Source organism: Balaenoptera acutorostrata, chromosome 11 (assembly GCF_949987535.1).
Source record: "Balaenoptera acutorostrata chromosome 11, mBalAcu1.1, whole genome shotgun sequence".
NCBI lineage: Eukaryota > Metazoa > Chordata > Mammalia > Artiodactyla > Balaenopteridae > Balaenoptera > Balaenoptera acutorostrata.
This window is the reverse complement of record NC_080074.1, coordinates 27,075,010-27,095,630: the sequence shown is the minus strand read 5'-3', so window position 1 is coordinate 27,095,630 and position 20,621 is coordinate 27,075,010. Positions and strand designations below refer to the sequence as shown.

The window sequence follows — 20,621 nt, the reverse complement described above, 5'->3', positions numbered from 1 at the left end:
AGTCAAGATACAGAACAGCCCTTGTCACCTCAAGTCTCCCCCACGTTGCCTGTCTATAGTCACACCCACTTCCTCCCTCCCACTCTCTATTTCTGATCCCTGGCTACCACTAATCTATTCTCCATTTCTATAATTTTATCATGTCAAGGACTTTATACAAATGGTATCATCCAGAGGCACCCTTTGGGGATTGGCCTTTTTAACTCAACATAATTCTCTGGAAATTCATCCAGTTCTTTTTTTTTTTTTTTTTTAATTTATTTATTTTATTTTTGGCTGTGTTGGGTCTTCGTTGCTGTGCGTGGACTTTTTCTGGTTGTGGCGAGCAGGTGCTACTCTTTGTTGCGGTGCGCGGGCTTCTCATTGCGGTGGCTTCTCTTGTTGCGGAGCACGGGCTCTAGGCACGCGGGCTTCGGTAGTTGTGGCTCACGGGCTCAGTAGTTGTGGCTCACGGGCTCTACAGCGCATGCTCAGTAGTTGTGGCGCACGGGCTTAGTTGCTCCGCGGCATGTGGGATCTTCCCGGACCAGGGCTCGAACCCGTGTCCTCTGCACTGGCAGGCGGATTCTTAACCACTGCACCGTCAGGGAAGCCCCATCCAGTTCTTTTATGCGTCAGTAGTGTCTTCCTTTCTATCACTAAGTCGTGGTTCAGACAATGACTTTTTACATTTTTATTTTAAAGGAAAAAATAAGGTCACAGTATCCTGGTTTCCTGTATTGTGTCTTACTGAACCTTTTGACTTTTGACACTATGTGGTTAAAAGAACTAGGGTCACAAAGGGAGCAGGAGGAGGCTGGTAATAAAGCCCAGACCTGTCTTCAGCGCTTCTCTGTGAATGACCTTTGTAGAAAGACATCTTTTATTTTTAATTAATTTTTATTGGAGTATAGTTGATTTACAATGTTGTGTTAGTTTCTGCTGTACAGCAAAGTGAATCAGTTATACATATACTTATATCCACTCTTTTTAAAATTCTTTTCCCATATAGGTCATTACAGAGTATTGCGTAGAGTTCCCTGTGCTATACAGAAGGTCCTTATTTTATATTGGGTTGGCCAAAAAGTTTGTTCGGGTTTTTCTGTAACATCTTACAGAAAACAAAACCTGAACGAACTTTTTGGCCAACCCAGTATATAGTCGTGTGTACATGTCAATCCCAATCTCCCAATTCACCCCCCCTCCCCCGCTTTCCCCATTGGTAACCATAGGTTTGTTTTCTACATCTGTGACTCTATTTCTGTTTTGGAAATAGGTTCATTTGTACCATTTTTAAAGATTCCACATATAAGCAATATCATATTGGAGAAAGACATCGTGTTGATACTGAAATGTTTTCTTTAAATACATGACTCAGTTGAGAAACTCAATTTTGGTTAATAGGGAGTGGAGTAGTATTTGTTGCGGGAGGGATTTCTCATGCTTTGTGAGACACTGCTGTTTTTTCATTATCATGCGGAATGTGTAAATCCAAGTTTCCAGTTTGGTTCTCATGCTGGCCTTGAATGAAGCACTGAGCACTCTATTCCTAGCAGAGAAGCATCGAGGGCTTTCATTCAGTGCATCTTCCACGTCACATACATACTGAGTGCTTCCTATGTGCCAGGCATGGGGACATGAAATGTGAATGGTACAGACACAGTCTTAGGCTTCCTGATGCTGAGCTAGGGTTGATTCTCTTTGCAGGTGTTTATCAAGCACCTAGTAGATACCATTACACCGAGCTCCATGGATACCATGAGGGGGGGCACATATCTTGTCCTCAGTCTCAAGAATCTTATATGTACATGAGCACATAGATAAGAATACAAGATAAAATAATATTAACCTAGGGAAGGTACCAGGCAGTATACAAACTAGAGAACCTCTCTGTGCCTGGGGCCTTGTCTTAGTCATTCCTGATTATTTAAGCCCAGTGCCTGGCAGGTAAAAGCACTTCATCAGTGTGGTTGGATAAGTCTTTGATTGATGGATGGATTGATTGACACAAGATGGCATTTCAGCCAGTAGTTGAGGGAAGAGACACGTGGAGACAGAAGAGTGGGTCTTCTAAGCAGAGGGGCTAGCACTGCAAAAGCATAGTGGGTCACCAGAAAATTCCAGGGTACCCATTACGGGAGACCCTAAGTGATTCGAATTGGCTGGAGCAGAAGAATGCAGGAAATTATGGGACAAAACAAGATTGAAATGACCCTGGAGCCTGCATCTCTAGAGCCTTACATTTTGTTCTTCAGCAGCAGTACAGTGCTCTTCAAGACATTTTTTTTAATGCATGAATTTGCTCATCCATGGATGTGGTATTTATGAGAGAGGGTTCCTGGCTCAATCCCTGTTATGCCCTGTTGCCCTCACACTGTTTCATGACCCTATGACCCATCGCTTGACCGTGACCTAAAAGCACGTATTGTCATGTACCAGGGGGCTGCGTTAGGAAAAGCATCACCAGAACAGGGAAAATAACTCAAAAATCTACGTTTGCCCTTTGGATGGGAAGTATTTTCAGCTGTAAGGGCCAGTCTCTGTCAGAGACGGTTGGCCCTGTCGCCCTCCCCTAACCTCTTTTCCTTCCTTTTCTTAACAATCTTATATCTGGTGCCTCCACCTGCTGAGACAAGAGGGGGCTGCTCTCCTTTCCTGTTGTCAAGGAAAGGTTGTGGAGATCTGTGATATGATGTTGTTCTAATATCTGTTATGCTTATCGCCGCCGGGTAGAAATACACCACACAAAACCATGTCCTCCTGCTCTCGGAGAATTCATATTCTTTCTCTTCCTTGTGACTTCTCTTCTCTTCCTCCATCACTTTTGATGTGCATTTTAACTTCTCACAGGCCATCCAAATCACCTCTTTCAGGGTCCTTGCCTTGAAAATGAAATCAACTTTATTATGTACCTTGTTGAGTAGCTTCTGTGGGCCTAGCACTGTGCTGGGTGCCGTGGGGTTCACTGCCAATTGCTCCTTTATTCACTCATTCGTTCATTCATTCATTCATTCAAAAAGTGTTTATTAAATACCTACTATGTGCTGGGCAGGTAGGCAAAGTGTGTGCCCTTGTGGAGTTTACGTTGTAGAACTTATAATATTTTAAAGGAAGTAAGATTCATTTCATGAAGCATCTGAGTGTGCACAACAGAAAAAGTTATGCACAGGAATGCCAGAATGTGCTAAATTGAGTAGTGGTGACCCATATTTGTGCAGCCTATGCTATATCCTGAGCTCAAAGAGCCTTTTTATTTGAGCCTCACAATGGACCTATTTTCCCCATTTGATAGACAAATGTTGGCTTGCACAGGGTCAGTAGGTAGTAAATGATAGACATGAGATTTGAACCCAAGCAATCTGACTCCAGGGCCCACAGCTTTAACCACTGCTCTACATTGTGTGACCTCAATGTGGTATTGATGATAGAAGTCAGTCTGGAAGGGACTTCTTCTCTTGGCATTAGGCTGGCACGGCCTGCCCCATCTGTGGCCTGGGCAGGCTGTCAGGGGAGTGCATTAGCATCGAAGCCTTGGGACGAGGCGGGTAGGCTGGGGCACAGTCAGAGTGAAGGAGTTGGACCCAGGCAAGGCTGGCATCTTTTCCAAGACAGGGAGAGCAGAAGAGGCTTCAGATGGGAAACTGAGGCCTTCAGGAGAGGGGAGCGGCAAGTGTCTCACGGTGAAGTTGAAACTCAGCAAGGGGGTGGGGTTTGAGTGGTGGGGTCTCTGCTAGAGGGGAGACGCTGCCCTCCCTGGTCACAGAGTCCCGGGCACCCCGTCCGGGTCTGAGGAGCCCCATTCGGGAAGGTCAGTGACCAAGAGTAACTACTTTATAAACTGGCCTCGGCAGCCTCGCCTTCAAGTCCCCCAGGTCACAGAAGCAAGCCTTAATCTCTCTGCACAGGGCCTTGGTCTGTCACCTTCTTAGAAGTCTCCAGGTCCATCTCAGTTGGCATTCTAACTGTTGACAATTCCTGGGACCAAGTTACATTCCAGTGTCTCCCAAGGACCTGTCCCAGGGGCCCCCATGAAGGTGCATTCACCTGGGGGCTGAACAGCGGATGGACACAACCTTTTCGTTCTATTTAACGCTTTCATTTTTCTTTGGCGGTATTATATTTTGCTGTTTTCTTTCCACGTCTCACTTCCTTTTACACTTTACCATCTCCACTGCTGGTTACCACTCTTCTCAATTTATACATTTCATTAATATATTACTTCCATCCTTTTCGGTCATTAATAAAGATGTTAAATAATTCTGAACCAAATACCCCTGTAGGGCCCTACAGGACACTTTCCTTTAATTAGTTGTGCTACCTTTCATCTCTCTAATGTCCTTTGGTTTCAGATTTCCAGCTGGTTTTGAATTCATGTGACTTTTTATCTGGTCCCGTTTGAGCTAATTTCACAAGTGAAAATCTGAGAGATGTTTTACTGAGTGTTGATTCAGGTCCAGGGCTATAGAGAGCTTTGCTATATTCAGATTTTTTAAAAAACAGATTAAGAGAGTACAATTTGGTCTTAATAAACTAAGCCTTCCTAATGTACCTCTTTCCAATATTCTTTTCAATCATCGTGGTAGTTTCTCCATTAATGTCATGGTAATTTGAATTGTGTTGACCTCAGACTTCACAAAAAGTGCTCTTACTGTCAGGAGTAATCCTCTTAGACCTTTCCAAAGATAACTAGTTCTTAGTGGTTGTGCTATTTCCAGTGTCTTATAATGACTTTGTTTTTAAAAAATAAATAAATAGATAAATAAAAATAACTGGCTATTCTGGAATTACCTAGTTAGCCAGTTTCTAATGTGCTTTTTTATACCAAATAGGGAGTGATTTAAACTTGTGAGCAACCAGAGCTCATAGTATTTTATGAAATAATTTTAAATTGTGCAGCCGTTTAAAAATAACTCTTAAGCCTTTAAAATGTAACTGACAGGAAGTGGACTATTCTGAGGTTAATTGCTGGGCAACCCAGGGCGATAAGGGTTACAGCCAATGGTATTTTGATTTGATAAATGGAAATCCTTGGACATAGGATGAGGGAGGATTTTCACTGTAGGGCTGTAAGGAATTATCTCTTTGCATCAAGCTAGATTATGTTTTTAAATTAACCCCTTGTATGTGTCAGCTTATGGGACCTGCTACTTCATTTCGGGTTGTGAATTAATTCTTTTTTTTTTTTTTTTTTTTTTTAATGAATAGCCCAGTTTGCTTTTTTTTTTTTTTTTTTTTTTTAAAGAAATTCACGTTCTTTTATTTATTTATTTATGACTGTGTTGAGTCTTCGTTTCTGTGCGAGGGCTTTCTCTAGTTGCGGCAAGTGGGGACCACTCTTCATCGCGGTGCGCGGGCCTCTCACCATCGCGGCCTCTCTTGTTGCGGAGCACAGGCTCCAGACGCGCAGGCTCAGTAATTGTGGCTCACGGGCCCAGTTGCTCCGTGGCATGTGGGATTTTCCCAGACCAGGGCTCGAACCTGCGTCCCCTGCATTGGCAGGCAGATTCTCAACCACGGCGCCACCAGGGAAGCCCGTGAATTAATTCTTGATTAAAATACAGAAATAGATCTAAAATGTTGAGTGTGTGGAGAGATCATTCTTGGCCTTTTGTCTGTAATAGATTTTTAAAGGATATTTATCAGTAAAAATAGAAAATGTTTTATTTCTAAGACTTGTTGTAGCCATGTAGTACAGCCATATAGGAACCCTGTCTTTTTTTTTTCCTTGTATACCTGTGCTGTTTATTTAATGAGATCCCCTTGGTAGCTCTTTAACGCACTATTTAAGATTAAAAGAGGTTCTCCAAGCAAGCAAAGGATAACTAATCTGACCCTCTTTGCAAGCAGACAAGAAGCATCTGCTTTCATGAGATAGGCCAGGGCTGGATTCCATCCTAGACAGCCAATGGAGACTTCTCGAAACAATAAGGTTTTAAAACCAAATCCTTTTGAAGTAGCTGTCTCTACCCAAGGGGAAATAAAAAGTTAATGAGGCGTGGGGCTTCCCTGGTGGTGCAGTGGGTAGGAATCCGCCTGCCAATGCAGGGGACACAGGTTCGAGCCCTGGTCCGGGAAGATCCCACATGCCGCAGAGCAACTAAGCCCGTGTGCCACAACTACTGAGCCTGGGCTCTAGAGCCCGCGAGCTACAACTACTGAGCCCACATGCCTAGAGCCCGTGCTCCGCAACAAGAGAAGCCACCGCAATGAGAAGCCTGCACACCTCAACAAAGAGTAGCCCCCGCTTGCAGCAACTAGAGAAAGCCCACGTGCAGCAACAAAGACCCAACACAGCCAAAAATAAATAAATTAAATAAATAAATTTATTTTAAAACAGTTAATGAGATGACCTGGCGGGTCCTCTGATGGTATTTGTAGAGCTGTTTAAGGAGCAAAATATAATCCCCTTTAGAAAATCTGTTTTAGGTTAGTTATAAGGCTCTCTTTAGCCTCTCATGAGAGCAAAGAAATAACATTTACTGGGCATGTTTGAGATTTTGCTTGAGCAGACATCAACAGTCTAAGAAGTGAGAAGGGCTATCTTCAAAGAAACCTGAGAATCATAGCTGACTTGGATATAAATGTGAGTCTGCATTGAGGTTTAACATAAAACCTCTTGCCTCCCTAAGAAGACAGTGGATCCTCTAGTGCAGGGGTTGACAAGATTTTTTTCTTCAAAGAGCCAGACAGTTAATATTTTAGGCTTTGCAAACCACATGATCTCTGTCTCAGAGACTCAGCTCTGCCGTTGTAGTGCAAAAGCAGTGACAGACAGTGCATAAATGATGGGCGTGGCTCTGTTCCAAAAAAACTTTATTTATGGACACTGAAATTTGAATTTCATGTGTTTACACATGTCATGGAATATTATTCTTCTTTTGACATTTTTTTCGTAGGCTGTACAAGAACGAGCAATGGACTGAATTTGATTTGCTCCAGGCAAATCCAGGAGTTTGCCCACCCCTGATCTAGTGCACACAGAGGTTATGTGTCCTCCACAACACCTAGCACTGTCCTAGGGATCCTGTAGGTGTTTAACAAATACCTGTTCACTTAGCTGTCATCATGTCAGAGCAAAGAGTAAGCCTTTTGCTATCCAACACACACTTGGCATTTGCAAGGCATTTATCTTGAAGTCTTGGCTAATCCCCCCCATTCCAAGTACCACTCTTGCAGATAATTTCCCCCATAAAATGCAGTCAACTCTAACAGTATAATTAAAGTGACCCGTTCGGGCCCTTCGTGATTCTATAAATACGGGGCTCAAGTCCTTTACTAAAGTGATTAAAATAAATTCTGCCACCGAAATCAATTCTCTGTCGTATTACATCATTACTGTGATGACATAAACGATGAATTTACCTCAGTCTGCAAAACCAATCCATAGTGATAATGCGTGATGGTGGCTGCTTTACCATATAGCACCTGGGTTTGTCAAGGAAGAGAATGATAAAGCATCCTTTCAGCAGGATGGGCGGCCCCAGCAGTGCAGCAAGTCCGTCGTGATGAGCATTATACATACAAAGGAGCAAAGGACCCTGGGCTGCTTGAAGAAGCAGGTGGTAGGCAGGTGCTGGATGTGACTAAAGCTCCCCCAGTGCCTTAAGTGGCTTCCTCCTAGACTTTATCCTCCTAAGTGGATACACTCTGTGTTTATGACTTAAGCCAAATTTCACATGATTAAGCATCTCTGGACCTGGGGGTCGTTTTCAAATATCAAGAGTGTGAGTATGAAAATTCACTCATGCTAAAGATCTGCTGAGCTTTATATTGGCTAGAATCTTAGGATCTTGTCCTGTTTGGTCCATATTGCAGAAGAACATAGACTTGCTGGAAATGGTCTACAAAACAACTACTAAATGATCAGAAAGATAGACAGTGGCATCTGTAGAGAAAAGTGAAAGAAATCAGGATTGTTTTGTCTTTGAAAGGGAAAATGATTCTTGCCATCAATTAGAGGGCTTTTTTAAAAAGGGGAATTTGATTAAACGTTGCAAATAGAGAAGTAAGGTGCATAAATCTACATGAGATGGGGCCCCAGTTATGAGGGATTCCAAGGGAGACTTTCTTGATAAAGAAAGGCCTGATAAAGCTTGTAATGGATACCAAGGAGAAGATGGTATCTGCAAACCATAGAATGGAAATGGTTGGCCCCAGTAGTTTAGCTATGCAACTACTTGATATTAGGTGACTTAGGTTGATTTCTTGAGATTTTTTTTTCGCTGCAGTATACTCCTTGATTCAAATAGCCTACTGAAACAAACAAAAACTAGGAACTGCTTTCTTGGGAATTAAATTTATCCGGAATGACATTTATTCCAACTTAATGATGAGTCTGGTGCTGACTTACAGTCAGTGGACTCCTCGTCTTTTCCTTCATTTTGCTATGTTGTGAGCCTGCAGAGGCTGGAAGGCAGCGAGCATTTTTGAGACTCTAGTGATAGCTCACTCTTCAGACAGAATGTCAGACTCTTCAACTGTATTTTCAACTGTCTTGTGAGACAAAGACTAATTGGTTTGACCTCATGCTGTCGCATGTTGAGAGACATGAGTCTTCAGCCCTCTCCCTTGAATTCATTGATTTCATTAAACACTGTCTGCTTGTGTTTGCAAAATATTGTAATTTCCCAGTGATTTCTTCGAACTGCAGCACATAAACAGATTTTTTCGAACAGTGCCATTTCTTAGCTTTGATCTTGTGTTTGAATCTTTTCCTTCCAATAGGTCTTCTACATTAAGTCCATTGAGCCACAGAAAATATCAACCTTAGGGAAAAGTAATGTGATCGTCACGGGAGCAAACTTTACCCAGGCATCGAATATCACAATGATCCTGAAAGGAACGAGTACTTGTGATAAGGATGTGTGAGTTGAAATATGAGTAATTTATTCTTCGTAAAGTAGTGAAAGCTAAAACTTACATCAAAGGAATAGCACTATGATTATAATCTTTATATAGTTAATTTATTTCCATGTGCCAGTTTGAGCCAATTAGTCTGCATATTTGATATAACATAATTTCAATAAGTGAAATAATTTAAGCACCACATTTAAAGTTAATTGTGGGAGAATCTGTCCCACGTTACCCCAAAAATCTCAGTATACAATAATTCCAAGATGTTGCCTCTTGGGGTCTTATTTTGTTTTCATGAACAAAATCAAGTGATTTGAGTAGCAAACATCATTTTGAAGATGATCCACTTAGAAAAATAGTTGAGCACTTTGGAATTTTATGGGAAAACAGGACCACACTTTCGATGTATTACAGTTGAAAAAAGAAATTTTCTGATCCTTTGTATTCTTTTTAGCCTTCTCTTTATTGGATTGGTTTCAGGCTCGAATAATAACTCAGTGGAACATACATTAATTTAAAAAAGAAGAAGGGCAACAAAACACCCCAACACAAATATCTGGTCAATGTACCATTTGAACATCATTATTTCTATGATCTCTTTCCCCTAACACATCCTTTCAATGAAACTTTGAGAGAAGAAAATCTCAGTATTTCACGAACACTCTTGTGCAAATGCTACCCCACAAAAAGAGAGAAAATAATAATAACATAATAGATACTTTGAGTTTTCTGCTTGTTAGTCTTTATAAGTGTGGGCTAATTTGAAGGAAAAGATGTTGCAATCTACGTGAAGTATAATACTGACTTTGTTCTCATCGTGGGAACGCGTTGAAGACAATCCACTGAAGCGTGGTGTTTTGGTTCTTAACTACTGAAACAGATGTGTACAGTGTTTGAATCTGCCACACTTATTTACTGAGTTTTCTGTTTTAATTCATTTGCTGCATTTAACTGCCATCCCCTTCCCCTCCTAACAGTAAATTTGGGATGTCTGTCATTTTGATGGAAAAAGCTGCTCACTGGGGGCTCTGCTCTGTTCTGCTATTTACCGGAATTATCAAGCACACATTAGTGGCTGTATCTATGCAACATAGGTATTTTTGTACCATTTATCCTGGCTAAATACCCCACTGCAAAAATCTTTCATTTTGTGTAGCAAAATCTGTGAAGTTAGACACCTGTGTGTTCACTGAAAGGCAATCAAATTCACTGGAAAATAAGTCGTTTTTCCTAGCATTACCCTGTTTCTGACTCTATGCTCTCATTCCAATTCCGAATGTGTCTTGAGATACTGCGGTTATTAAATTAAATGACTAAGAGAGACCTTTCTGCATGTAGCATTTCAGTAACCACATCTGTGTGGTGAACCCAAGTTCACGAGCAGTAAACATAATACCCAGTTAATCCTATATCTAAGTTCATGCCATAATCCTAAACTCTTTTAATATGGTATTTTTTAAATGCGTAATTATTCTGAAGAGAAAAATATAAGGATAGTAGTGGAATGACCCGTATTTCTGCCTCCTTCCAAAATTGATAAATAAGTTTGAATTTTAATGATCAGCCATTTTACTATGAATTTCCTAGAGCTTTGCTCTGAATATAAAATCTTAGAATGTAAATTTGAGGTGGTATAAGTACAAACCGACTCAAATTTTTTTGAATTTGCTTTATTGTTAGAATCTATTATTACTATTTAAAGGCTGTGTGCATTAAAGTAAATAATCATGCACATAACCTTTAAGTAATAATAATAGATTCTCATGTGGAATAATTATACTGAGCATTATTCAGACAGAACCCCATCTTCATGACTTGCACTTTAGAGGCTCATTGTAGACGAGATGTACAGAGGAAGCTGCAGGTTACAGAGGGAATGTTGTAGAAGGCTTTGTTTTGACTCCTGAAAGGTGTTGAGGGCACGCTCTGCAGATTTCAGGAGCACCTAGGACAGTCCCAGCTAAATTCCAGTCTGGAGCTCCTCGGGAGGCAGCTTGGTTCTGATGCTGATTGATTCTGAGACCCCTGGGCTCTTGGCATGGACTTTAGGACTTTAGTTTTGCGCTCTCTGCTCTTTGAACAGCAGAATCCCCATCTCTGCCTGGGGTTGGGTTCTACCACACCCCTGCCCCAGTGCTTGACTGGGACTTCTCTTTTTTCAAGATTTTCATCATGGAAATTTCCAATCATACACAAGAGAAAAGAGTGTAACGAACCTCTCTGTACCCCTCCTCCAGCTTCAAAACTTAACGTTTTGCCAATTTTGTTTCATCTATCTCCTCCACATTTTTGGAAGTGAAGGAAGGATGGTGGCTGGAGTTTTTAAAAGCATGTCCCAGGACTTCCCTGGTGGCACAGTGGTTAAGAATCCACTTGCCAGTGCAGGGGACACGGGTTCGAGCCCTGGTCCGGGAAGATCCCACATGCCGCGGAGCAACTAAGCCCATGCGCCACAACTACTAAGCCTGCACTCTACAGCCCATGAACCACAACTACTGAGCCCGCGTGCCACAACTATTAAAGCCTGCGCGCCTAGAGCCCATGCTCTACAACAAGAGAAGCCACCTCAATGAGAAGCCTGCACACCACAATGAAGAGTAGCCCCTGCTCGCCGCAGCTAGAGAAAGCCCATGTGCAGCGATGAAGACCCAACACAGCCAAAAATAAATAAATTTTTAAAAATTTAAAAAATAAAAAAAAATAAAGTAAAAGCATATCGCAGGATATCTCACCATGTCTTTTTACTCCTAAGTACAATACTTCAGTATATATGTCTAACGTATAGCCATAGCCTTAGCATACTCAACAAAATTAATGACAATTCCTTAGTATACTTTAATACCTAGTCCACGTTCCACTTCCTATTAGGGCTTCTTAAAGGCAATGGTTACATTTCCTTCTTTCCCCACTTCTAAGGGAAATGCAAATAAAAACATAAAAATGCACAAAAGAAAGAGGAACCCAGCCCCCAGATAATACCCATACTGAGTAAGTGGACCCTGATTAATCGGCAGTTGCCTGCGGCTGTTCCGATAGTTTGGGAGCTGTTGTAGTTCAAGTGAAATTCATATCCTGTCCCCTTGGGTAATCAATTGTGCTAAGGTCTGTGTCACTGAAGAGTTCTTTTCTACCCCTTTCTAGGATACAGGTTAGCCATGTGCTAAATGACACCCATATGAAATTCTCTCTTCCATCAAGCCGAAAAGAAATGAAGGATGTGTGTATCCAGTTCGACGGCGGGAACTGTTCTTCGGTGGGACACTTGTCTTATATCGCTCTGCCCCTCTGTTCCCTCATATATCCTGCTACCACCTGGATCAGGTACTTTCTAGAGCATATTTTTCTCTTGCTGTGGTTAACAAGGTCATATGCATAAAGATCATGGATTTCACGCAAATAAATATAGAAATAATTGTCATATCTAAATTCTCCTCACAGAATTTCCTCTGTAGGATTTATTCATAGAAAACAAAGGTTTACCTGATAAGCAGCTTGCTTTCCGTTGTCACAGTAGACACTATGAGTACATCTTGTTTTACTCTTAGCTGTGGCTGCCAGGAAACTCACAGCTAAAATGTTTGCTCAGACTCTGGTTTCTGTTCAGATCGTATTAATTTTTATTTATTTATTTATTTATTTATGGCTGTTTTGGGTCTTCGTTTCTGTGCGAGGGCTTTTCTCTAGTTGTGGCAAGTGGGGGCCACTCTTCATCGCGCTGCGCGGGCCTCTCACTATCGCGGCCTCTCTTGTTGCGGAGCACAGGCTCCAGACGTGCAGGCTCAGTAATTGTGGCTCACGGGCCTAGTTGCTCCGCGGCATGTGGGATCTTCCCAGACCAGGGCTCGAACCCGTGTCCCCTGCATTAGCAGGCAGATTCTCAACCACTGCGCCACCAGGGAAGCCCCTGTTCAGATCGTATTAAACCTTATGCATTTAAAAATTTTTGTTCAGTTGTAGTAACTAAACCTAGGTTTCTGTTACAAATACATAACCCTCTTCATTACATTTCACTCCTGCCCATGACACAAAGCTTCTTCTTTCTTACATCTTTCAATTTATAACCTGTAGAGTAAGCTGTTTTGAATAATTTGAGGAAATATTGGGAGCTATCTAAATGAAAAGCAGTATCTACATTTCAAAGATATTCCCTAAGTGAGAGATGGAAATTCCAAAGAAACTCTTTTCAGATGACTCTTACATTAAGAAAAAAAAAAAAACCTCCCCCCTAGTTGAATTTAAATTCACATTCAGATTTTAGAATATAACCCTAAAGATAGTTTCTCCACCTAACACAGCATGAAGCTAACTTTCAAAGTACTGTAGGTGAAACTACAGATGCAGCTTTGTTTAAAAAAAAAAAGAAAAAGAAGAAAATCACCTCTAATATTCTTATTTAAGATGAAGTGAGAGGTGGATGTATTAGGCTGCTAGGGCTGCCATAACAAAGAGCCACAGACTGGATGGCTAAATAACAGAAATGTATTTCATCAAATTTCTGGAAGCTAGAAGTCCAAGATCAAGGCGCTTTCAGGGTTGATTTATTCTGATGCCTCTCTCCTAGGCTTGTAGAGAGCCATCCTCTGTCTGTGCCTTCACAATGGTCTTCCCTCGGTGCTTGCCTGTGTCCTAATCTTTTTTTATAAGGACACCTGTCATATTGGATTAGGGCACACCCTAATGACCTCATTTAACCTTAATTACCTCTTTCAGGGTCCTATCTCCAAATGCAGTCACATGCTGAGGTACTGGGGGTTGGGACTTCAATTCTGCCTGTAATAGTGGCACGAGGAAAGCTGAAATGTCCAAACCAAGGCTCTAGCATGGCACTCTCTGCCGTGGGTCTCAATCCTTCCTATAAATAAAAGCAAACATTGATGCGGCACTCCCCACATGCCTGGTGTGTTGGATCTATTGACTCAGAAATCCTCACAAGCCTAAGGGGTCTGCTATGAGTAGCCCTTTTTGCCAATGAGGACACTGAGGTGGGGAGCATTCAGACAACTTGCAGGCTCCGGGCAGTCTGGCCCAGGGTGCTGTGCTCTGAGCCACCAGTGTTCTCCTTTGTTGTAAAATAAGAGGCTTCTTAATGTCCAGTCACCTGTGACATTCTGAGCCCGTGTCTCTTGGTTACTCCTGGGCAAAACATGGCTCTGCAGTCTGACCGTTGGTGGAGCACACTTGGCCTGGTTTTCTAGTAATGGTGACAGGCTGGCGTGAGGCCAGCTCAGCTCTTCCCCCTTGTGGCTGGAAGGTTCAGGGCTTAATGTCTTCCCTCTGCCCTACACAAATTGGCCTGCTCGTGCCCACCTCCTGGTCTTGTCATCGTGGGCTCGGCTGGCCGATGGAGCTGACCTATCCAGGCCCCTGTCCCCTGGAATGAGTGTCTAGTGACCTATGTGAACGGGAAAGGGTGGCCAGAGCTGTGGACAGCTGTTTATTTCACATCTAATGACCACTTTGCTTAAATGCAATTATGTGCTAAGAATATGTGAAATTATTTGGCTTAGTTTCAGAGAGATAGGACATAGCTGTTATTTATGTGGTTTACCAAATAGGAATTCAGACTTGTAATGTCATTTATAATTTTACCTTGTCCAAAGTATTCCCTGTCTCCCTACATAAAATATAATTGGTAGGTTGGGAGTTTGATTTTGAAAACTGTTAGATTGAAGAGTCTTCATATAGATTAAACAGTAATCAAACAAAATTCTATTTAGTGAAATCTTTTCAAGGTACAGCTGATGATCTAATTATATGTGGAAACATGACACAGCAAAACTCAAAATTCTTTACAAGAATTTGGGCATTTTCTTAGAATTAAAACAGGATCCAACCTGAATTTTTATATTTATGTATCTTAAAAACTATCAGTATCATGAAAAGACTTGTTAAGCTGTCGTGCATTTGAAATTAAAATTTATTAATTTGCTCTCAAACATAACTGAGTTTAATATTGAGTATGAATAAATTGATGGTTTTATTCATAAATGCAAAATGCCTGTGTGTTTATCTATGAAACTCCTCTCATTGCTTTTTTCCTTGCAGTGGTGGTCAAAATATAACCATCATGGGTCGAAATTTTGATGTAATTGACAACTTAATCATTTCACACGAGCTAAAAGGAAACATAAATGTAAGTCTTCAGCTGCTTTGTAATAATAGTTATTTTCAAGGATGATTTTGTTTTCATCACACTCAAATGTGTTGGGGGATATTTTTTGTTTCTGTGCCTTTGTGCTATCATAAGCTTTTACCTGTTGCATGATCTATAATAAATACCATCTGTACTGTAATGGAAATAATAAGACCTCAGACTTGGAGTTGAGGGTTTCGAGGTGTGGCACAGAGGGAAGAGAGGTGATACGACAAGACCTGCCATCTCCCCCCTGTAATAAGTCACCTTGGTGAGACAGTGTTTGTGAATACTTGTGAGAATGCCTTGTGAGTGGCTGAGGTGTGATGTAAGGAAGAGCATTCCTGTGAAGGGTAGGTGGTAGTGGTCCCAACACACAGAGCATGCTGTGGTTCAGAGGTAAAGTGACCTGTGAACGTCCCAGAGATCCTATCATGTGCTTCTCCTTCTCTTGCCCTTGTCTCTTTAACCTGGTTTGGTGCCTTCCTTCTGACCTCACCTCCTCTTGCCTTTCCTGTCCCCGCACAGGGGTCTGGCCCTCAGCCCCACTCAGTTCTTGGCCCAACACGAGTCACACACGGGCCTCGTCATGGGAAATGATGAACTTCAGAGACAAGTCGGGACCTCTGAGTGCACTTCTAGGCTCTTCTCGAAGGCTCTCCCCATTCTCTCTTCCCCTTTCTGTCCCTCCTTCATGAGAGAGGTGAAGACAACAGCCTCTCTGAGGCCCAGCCAGACCACTGCCTGCCAAAACTGGTAGGCGTGTTAGTGGCCACAGACCCGGCCTCCGCTTGGAACCAGTGTGGCTTCAGGTCTAGAGCCAGGAGGCCTTCCTAAATCCTCCTAGAGCCTTGTCATACACACGTCCGAGTCCTGACACCCTTCAGAGCCAGTTCCAAGCCTCATGTTTTACCTGATTCCAGGCCCCGTCTCCATGATGTCAACACATCCTGTTGAGTGGTTCATATAGATTGACCCTCTTCCAGGAGGCATTGCCTGCACTTGTGAGTGAACTTGCCCTCCCTCCCCAGTGCTGTCCCTATATCAAGTAGAATTCACTGAGCACCTACTGTGGGCCAAACGTTTTCCTGGCTGCAGGGACAAAAGGTAAATAAGAGTCACACTGCCTTCACCGAGGGAGACGGGTAATCTACACTGGGATGGAAAGCTGAGCGCACAGGCCGTGTTGAAGTTCTAGGTCCTCTGATTTCCTTCCAGCTCAGATACCCCACTGTGTGTTTCCACATGAAAGAGAAATTAAACTAGAGCAGATTTCAGCATGTCTGTGGAGTGGAGCGGGATGGGTAGGACTTGAGCAGGTAGAAGCAGTGGGGCAGAGGAGACAGGTTACTCACAGGCCCCTGATGGGAATATCGGTGAGTCCTGCTCCGCTGGAGCCGAGACGATTGGTCGGGAATGAGCCAGAGGGATGGCTGCAAAGCCACGCTGGGCCATAAGAGAGTATCAGACTGAAAAGTTTGCCCTTAACTCTGTAGGCAATGGGAGGGATTGAAGATCTTTGAGCAGGGAGTGACGTGAGGATAGGTACCCTTTATGATGATGATTTTGGCGATGGTGCATAGAATCATATGGAGAGGCAGTAACTGAAAAAAAGCCTGGGAGATCCATAAGGATGCTCTTGCAGGTATCTAGGGATGGTGGGGAGATGGTGGAGCTGGAGATGACGGATCATCTTTGTAGCATTGTCATTAGAAGGAGAATGTGAACGACATCCTGGGAGTGAGGGCACAAAGGAAGAGGAAAAGAGCGCCTGAGATGGAATCTTGCAGGACAGCTTAATTTTAAGGAGTGAAAGAAAACAAGATGGCCAGTGAAGGTGGCCAGGAAGTTGCTCAGAAACTAGAGAAAAAGAGCATTTCAGACGACACTGGTATGGAAATTTAGAGAGTTGAGAATAATGAGGTTAGGGTGACCCTATCACCAGGAATCTTTCTAGAAGGCGTCTTCAGCAAAAAGCCAGCCTGCTGGGGTTACGGCTGTTGAGAAGGCTGAGGCAGTGGGTTTTGTGGTTTTCTTCATGTCGCCAGAGATGTGAATGAGAGATTCAGGGCAGTCGTTTGGAAGGAAAGGCGTTAAAGGCGAAGGGAGGTTTTGCTTGTCCACATCTCAGTGCTTTGCATCAGATTTTCCCACCTGTTGCTTCTTCCTACCCTCTTTTTAAAATTCCAACATTAGTTAGACAGCAAATAACAAAGAGGAAAAATCCCCACCTGGCAAATATCCTTTTAGGAGTCTTAGCTGCTCTTCTTTAGAACGTTCATCAACCTCCCCTCTCCCAGCAGCTTTCTCTGCCCAACTCCCTGCACACCTGAAAATGACAGTATTTATGCTCGCTTGTTTGTTTTAAATAAGCCTGTAAAGTGGGCCACCCTTTCTGCGTGGTTTCCCATCTTCCTGCTCTTTCTTTCATAGGAGCTGTATTGTCCCTTTTACTTTTGTTTTCCTCTACTTTTTGTTAGGCCTGCAAAGCCTTTTCCTCTTGCGGTTAGTGATTTCTGCTAAAGCACAGAGGTTCGCCAACACAGAGTGATTGAGCCAGCAGACGCAAGCCTGCAGCCAGCAGCCAGCCTTGCCTAAGAAGCGGCTCCTCCCTTCCTGTAGTTTCCCAGGACTCAGCCTTGATGTCTTGAAGGACACACAGGCCCATTGGTGCAGTCTTCCCCTTTCTCTAGCTGACTTCTTTTCCGAGTACCCTTTTTTCCTATTGTATTACCACCTTCTTTCATTATTACTAATAATATTAATAGTCATATTAGCATTTGTTGAGTGCTTTTTTGCATGGATTTGTAAGCATTTTTGCATGGATATTCTCATTTAATTTAGTGAGACCTCATCTCATTTAATTTAGAGTTAATTCAACCCCATGAGGTGGGTACACTGTTATCCCCATTTTACAGAGGAGAAAACAGAGGCACAGAGAGGTTCAGTTGCCCAGGTCACTTAGCTCTTCAATCCCAGAGCTGAAATTCATTAATGAAGCTGTCAAAATGCTCTTTCCTTCTCCCTCAGGTCTCTGAATATTGTATGGCGACTTACTGCAGATTTTTAGCCCCCAGTTTAAAGAGTTCAAAAGGGCGTACGAATGTCACTGTGAAGCTCAGGGTCCAGGAGACCTACTTGGATTGTGGAAGCTTGCAGTACCTTGACGACCCCAGATTTACAGGGTATCGGGCTGAGCCTGAGGTGGACACAGAATTGGAAGTCAAAATTCAAGTATGTCTCTCTCATTTCGGGTGGGAGGATGTGCTCCCCTCGACAGGAAAGGTGTATTATGTTTGTGAGTTTCCACACACGCCTTGACTTCTTCATCTTCGCCTTGTTTTTCACAGAAAGAAAATGATAACTTCAATATTTCCAAGAAAGACATTGAAATTACTCTCTTCCATGGAGAAAATGAGCAATTAAATTGCAGTTTTGAAAATATTACTAGAAATCAAGATCTCACCACCATCTTTTGCAAAATTAAAGGCATCACTGCTGCAAACAGCATCGCCACCTCTTCCAAGAAAGTTCGCGTAGGTTGCCTGACAGTCCTACCCGTTAGTTTTACCTTATTTGGTGTGGGGCGGGGGGAGGGGGGATTCCTTGGCTAAACGAGAAGCCAGAATAGAATCTTTTATGGATCTTTAGATCTTCACTTTCAGTGAAGATAAACAAAGCTGGTATTGTAGACCCAAATGTTATTCCTCCAGCTTGCAGAACCCATCCCTGTGCCATTGGAATGTCAAAGCACTGAGCACACCATTGTTTATGATACTAATGAGTCTTGATAACTTTTGTTCTAGCCATACATTTAGACTGCAGCATCTGCAGCAGAATCTCTAGACCCATTGATGAGTGAGCTGTCATTCTTTGCCCAAATGCAGAGGTGGCATGTCTTGGCAGAAACCCAGAATGGGGGCTTCCTTGGCACACTGAAAGTGGCAGTGGAGTCTAATGGGGACCAGATAATCTATGGGTCATGGGCTGCTTCCTCCACCGTGAAGTCAGACTAACTGCATTTAATCTTTTTCCAGACACGTTTGAGGGTCCATCCCATCACTGGTATGTTTATGTCCCACAATAAAGACATGAGACCGTGGTGAAGGGAAACATATTAGAAACCTCCGTTTATAGGGTTCATGAGACTCTGCACAGTCTATATCCCCCCCAAAACGCTTTATGATCTAGAGTCATAAGTAATTGGGTAAAGGATAAGAAAAAAGAACATCAACTGGAAGGCAAAACAAAAAATGTGTTTGTGTCTCAGCTGCACCAGTTAATAGCTGTGTGGCCTTAGATAAGTTGGCTTTAGCTGAACCTCCCTCGGGCCGTCTGTTGTACGGTAAAGAGGGTCATAATAATTATAAAATGAATAACAGCAACTAAACTCACAAGGGATCCCACGTGTCTGGTTAGTTGAGAAGAGCAAGTGGTAGCATTCTTCATTATCCAGGACTAGTTCCTGAGTGCCTGCACTGGGACATAGGGACATGGCAGAGAAGAAAACAGACCCGCCTACCCCCCCCCCCCCGCAAATATCTGCCTTTATGGATCTTACCTAAAAAGGCAGGTAGTATAGAAAATAAATTGAAGATGTGTTAGATGGTGGTAACTGTTATGAAGGAAAATGAAGCAGGAGGTGAGGGGCAGTGCTGCAAGGTTTACGATGGCGGCCAGAAGAGGGCTCCCTGTGAAGACGACATTTGAATCAGGACCTCAGGGAGACGAGAGCAGGAGCCGTGGGCCATCTGGGGTAGAGTGTTCTAGGCAAAGGGAACCACAGGTTGCAAAGTTCCTGAGTCAGGAGCCTCCCTGGTGCTGTTAAAGGGCAACAAGGAGACCAGTGTGGCTGGAGTGGAAGGAGCAAGGGGGGGAGTATTGCAAGGAGGTGAGAGCATTAACGGGGAGCATGGAGAGCCAGTTGGGGGTCATTGTGAGGACTTGGCGCTGAGCTCCAGGAGTCCGCTGGAGAGCTCTGGGCAGGAGTGCCAGAAGCTCGCTTACAAACAAATGCCGGCACGTTTCCTCTTCACGACAACCCTCCGAAGAGGCGCTAACAGCATCCCATTTTAGAGATGGGGAAAGTGAGGACTGCACGGATAGGTGACTAATGCAAGCTCCTACAGCTGGGAAGGACAGCAGGGGGAGCTCCCTGGCGGTCCAGTGGTTAGGACTCATGCTCTCGCTGCCGAGGGCCCAGGTTCGTTCTCTGGACTGGGACTTAGAACCTGGGCTGTCTGGGCCTGGAGTCTGCACTCTAGCCACTTTGCACAGATACTTCCACAGGGGCAGCCGTGGCTCCCAGGATGGTAATGTTCCTCAATACTTATACGTATGTCAGTGCAAAAATAAGGCTTGATATAGAGTTTTTCCCTTTACAAGTTTTTTTTTTTTAATTTTTATTTATTATTTATTTATTATGTTTATTTTTGGCTGTGTTGGGTCTTCGTTTCTGTGCGAGGGCTTTCTCTAGTTGCGGCAAGTGGGGACCACTCTTCATCGCGGTGCGCGGGCCTCTCACTATCGCAGCCTCTCTTGTTGCGGAGCACAGGCTCCAGACGCGCAGGCTCAGTAGTTGTGGCTCACGGGCCCAGTTGCTCCGCGGCATGTGGGATCTTCCCAGACCAGGGCTCGAACCCGTGTCCCCTGCATT

The 20,621-nt window shown here is 43.2% G+C and overlaps 1 protein-coding gene across 2 annotated transcripts in view; it reads left to right on the top strand.

The window, feature by feature from the left end:
- The window catches only part of PLXNC1 (plexin C1), a 305,776-nt gene that overhangs the window by 232,051 nt on the left and 53,104 nt on the right, over positions 1 to 20,621 (top strand). For both annotated transcript variants that reach the window (XM_057556153.1, XM_057556152.1), the window contains 5 exons: positions 8,704 to 8,843; positions 11,974 to 12,153; positions 14,878 to 14,965; positions 17,996 to 18,199; positions 18,316 to 18,501. In XM_057556153.1, coding sequence (XP_057412136.1) covers positions 8,704 to 8,843; positions 11,974 to 12,153; positions 14,878 to 14,965; positions 17,996 to 18,199; positions 18,316 to 18,501 — 798 coding nt within the window. The remainder of the gene's footprint in view (positions 1 to 8,703; positions 8,844 to 11,973; positions 12,154 to 14,877; positions 14,966 to 17,995; positions 18,200 to 18,315; positions 18,502 to 20,621) is intronic.